General features: G+C 54.5%; 1 protein-coding gene across 1 annotated transcript in view; it reads left to right on the forward strand.

The window, feature by feature from the left end:
* LOC109291132 (E3 ubiquitin-protein ligase TRIM39-like) overlaps positions 1-4091 on the forward strand; it is a 10125-nt gene that overhangs the window by 908 nt on the left and 5126 nt on the right. Inside the window, exons 2-4 of the mRNA XM_019507990.1 lie at positions 779-865; positions 2970-3200; positions 3659-3681. Of these exons, the coding sequence (XP_019363535.1) occupies positions 779-865; positions 2970-3200; positions 3659-3681 (341 nt within the window). The remainder of the gene's footprint in view (positions 1-778; positions 866-2969; positions 3201-3658; positions 3682-4091) is intronic.

Genomic DNA, 4091 nt, shown 5'->3' on the forward strand with positions numbered 1-4091 from the left:
GGGGGGGGGGTCCTACCATCCTTACCTAGGGGAATGGGAACTGGGGGGCCTGGGGTAGAAAGTGCACACACAGCCAACAGCATGGGGTGGAGAATGGGGTCCCTGGCATGGGAAGTGGGGGGAGCTCATGGAGCCACAGACAGGAGAAACTATGGGCTGTGGGAGGGTGGGAAAGGAGAAATGGGTGGATTGAGGATGTGCTGGGGCCCTGGCATGGGAGGGGATACAAAACCAGGGGGAGATGGGGGTGCACACAAAAGCACTGGTGTATGGAAACCTGGCAGGGGAGGAAGGGGGCACGCAGAGCCCCTGGCAGAGCAGGGATTGCAGAAGGTCCTTTCTGATGGGAAGAAGACCAACAGCAATGTGGCACAGGGGTGCTGGTGGATGCATGCAACCTTGGCATGGGGGAGAGCTGGGGATCCTGGCAGGGGGGAAAGAAAGAGTGTGGGCATGGGGGAAGGAGGGGAAGAGAGCATCTTGGGCAGAGGAGTGACTGGGGGTCCCTCGAAGGAAGTTGACTTCCCAGGATGAGGCGCAGCACGTGGCATCATCTGCCTTGTTGGGGTGGATCTGGGCTGGAAGCCCTGAGCACACTCGAGAGGCTTTTTTTAAAATAAAGCGTGAGGAACGCAGCCATCCCAGGTGCACTGGCTGTTGCCCAGGGTGCATTAGGGTGGCATGTAGGACAGCCACTTCTGTCCCTCCACCCCAACACCCTGCAAGCAGGCGTAGACAGAAGAGGACACCCGGATCTAAGCCCCCCGTTCCTTTTCAGGAGCAGCTACAGAACAGCTTGCATTTCTTGCAGCAAGAGAGGAAAGAATTCGACCCCAAAGGAGACGAGAAAAGCAATGACATGCTGGTAACTGTCTCCCCATCTGTCCATGTGTCTGTCTTCTGATCACCACGGTTCTTGAGGGCCTGGTGGGTGTTCACATCCTGCTGGGTTGATCCCCGGCGCTGGCAGCCCTGTGCGCAACCTCCACTGCATTGCTATGAGAGGGGCAAACTCTGCACTTAGCTGGGGCCTGAGCAGATGACGGGGACTGTCCCCACTTACGCGAAATGTGCACCTCTGTCTGGGACAGCAGGACTATCCATCACGAGTTTTGTCACCTACCCATTCTAGCTTTAGGAGCAGGTTGTTTCCCAGTGGGTCCCCAGCTTCCCTGAATAAGCCAGTTATTCCCCTTTTTCCCCTCTTCTTTTCTCCCACTGCCGCGGGCTCCCTTTCCAATCCCTCCCTCAATAGCTGCCATCAGGCCCCTTGTTTCCCACTCCCCGGCCCCTCTCACCCACACAAACCCACTTTCCATCCCTGCTGCTCCTTCTTGCCTCTTGTAATTTCAATCCAACCTCAGGCCTTCTCATCCTCAGGGACTTAGGCCTCCACATTAATACCAAGCTCAGCCTTTAGCCTCCACCACCCTCCCTTGATTTTTTTTGTTTTTTTTTTTTTTCCACCCCTGGATTGAGTGCCTTTGCACCAGAATGGCTGCTCACTTGACATTGCCTTCTCAGACAGATCAGACGAAAGTTTTGTAAGTCCTGTGTGATCGTTCTGCTCTCCTTAGGAAATTTGCAGGTGATGCCATGATGGATGGAGTTGCCGACACTCTGGAGGACAGGGCTAGGATACAGATTCCATTGGAAAAAATGGAGAAATGGTCCACAACCAATCACGTGAAACTCAGCAAGGACGAGTGCAAAGTCCTACGCTTGGGATGACTTTTTAAAAATTGAATTCAAGGGCTAATTCAGTTCCAAATTCAAAGAAGCAAAGCTCAATAACGGAATCTACAAAAATCCAGGGTTCATGTAACTCCAAATAGACCAGTATCTTGCATCCTGGGAGTTCAGATGCTCCCCATATCCAGACAGGAATGACATGCAAGTCCCAGGCCCAGGGTCCTGGGAGTCTGGATGCCCCCAGTCACACTTGATCTTAGCCAAAAAAAGTTGCATGCACAAATACAGGCTGGGGAATGGCTGGCCAGGCTGTAGGACTGCAGAGAAGGATATGGGGCTCACAGGAGCCCATAAGGTAAATGTGAGCCAACAGTGCATTCCTGTTGTAAAAAAAGACCACTAGCACCATGGGCTGTATTAACGGGAACATCACTTGCAAATCGAGGGAAGTGACGCTTTTACTCAGTTCAGCTGGCGAGGCCTCCTCTGGAGTCCAGTGTCCAGGTTTGGGCCCCATGCTTCAACCAAGATGTGGAGAAATTAGAAAGCCTCCAACACAGGACAACCAAAATTGTTAGAGGCCTGGGAAGCATGACTTCTGGACATGCTGAAAGGACCGGCCTGGAAAAGTTTTCAAATATCTGAAGAGCAAGTGTGAAGAGGGTGGTGATTAGACTGCCCTCCGTGGCAGCAACTAAGGGACAGGACCAGGAGCAATGGTCCTAAATTGTAGCCAGGGAAAATTTAGGATGGAGATGAGGAAGAATGCTTTCTCTCCCAGGATGGTTAGGCATTGGCAAAGGCTGCCCAGAGAGGACGTGGCATCTCCATCCTGTTTAAAAGTAGGTTGAGCAGACACTTGACTGGGAAGGGTTAGTCGGGGAAATCCTGCCTCAAGCAGGGGTCTGGACTAGGTGTGACTTCCTGAGCCCGACTTGTGCTTGAGTCTTGAATCTCTCCTTCCTCCGGCCTTTTACCCCCAGTGCTGCTTCTGCCCAACCACGACGTTGCCTCCTTGGGCAGCACTCGCCCTTTGGCCATCTCATCCACAAGCTCTACCATTCTGTCCCCTTCTCTCCGCCGTCTTCTCCCTGGGGCTCAGTTCCTGTGAAATCCCCTCCTCCCTCTCTTCCCCGCAAGATGTTTGCCCTGCCTTCCCCACACCAGACCTAACCTTGCACTCCCCCAGCTCGGGCAATGTTCTCGCATGCAAAGATCCATGAGAAGCAAAGCAGCTCCTCCAGGATTTTGCTAACCCTTCGCCCTGTTCCCGGCAGAGGCGGGTGGAGTCCGAGAGGCAGGACGTGTTGTCCGAATTTGAGCAGCTGCACCAGTTCCTGAGCGAGCAGCAGTGCCTCCTCCTGTCGCAGCTGGAAGTGATAGAAAACGAGGTTTTAAAGAGGCAGAATGAATATGTCACCAGGGTTTCGGAGAAGAAGTCCCTCCTTGCCACTCTGGTCACCGAGGTGGAGAAGAAGTGTGGCCAGCCTGCAACGGAGCTCCTCAAGGTGAGACTGCGTTGCAGGATGGAAAGGGCATGCTGTACCTTTCCTTCCTACCTGGTGCCACAGATTTACTGATTGCTACACTGAAATGTGGAGTTACATGCCACAGATTGGCGTATGTCGGCCGCGGCAGTAGCTCTTCCTCTGCGGTGGAGAGCAGCGCCCGTGGGGATACGTTCTGGAGCTCCAGAAACTACCTCCTGCCCAGTGCATTAACTCCCATGTGTCTGTCCTCTGGGAGCCTGTCCACTGACCTTGCAGCAAGGCCCATGGAGGCAGACCCTCTCCCAGGCCAGGGTTGTCTCTGCTCTGGGGGCCCCGATTCTGGAGACCTGTGAACGCAGAGTGACCCGGGGCAGGGAGGGCTCTGGGCTGCAATCCCCAGGTGCACCCAGGCAGCCCAAGGGACTTGCAGGTCCATCGCAACAGGTCGCTGAGCTCTGCTTTCCTTCCCTTTGCAGGATGTTGGCAGCACCCTGAGCAGGTACGTCCTGGGTCCAGCCTCCCATCTCATTCCCGCTCTGAAGCAGCGTTGAAGCCCCAGTCTCCCAGTGAAGCGGGGGAAGCGGGTTTGCACTGTGGTTATTTATTTATTTGACTTGCTTATTCTCTTCAGGTAGGGACTAGGCTCAGCATGTCCTAGCCAGTGGACCTGCTTTGTGGGCAGGCGAGGAGCTTCATAGCTTCATAGTTTCTAGGGTCGGAAGGGACCTGAGCAGATCATCTAGTCCGACCCCCTGCCATGGCAGGAAGAGCACTGGGGTCAAACGACCCCAATAAGATGGTCATCCAACCTCCTCTTAAAAACCCCCAGGGTGGGAGCCTGCACCACCTCACTTGGAAGCTGGTTCCAGACCCTAGCCGCCCTGACCGTGAAGTCGCGCCTCCTGATGT

The sequence above is a fragment of the Gavialis gangeticus genome, unplaced genomic scaffold (assembly GCF_001723915.1).
Source record: "Gavialis gangeticus isolate Ggan-Ray unplaced genomic scaffold, GavGan_comp1, whole genome shotgun sequence".
Lineage (NCBI taxonomy): Eukaryota > Metazoa > Chordata > Crocodylia > Gavialidae > Gavialis > Gavialis gangeticus.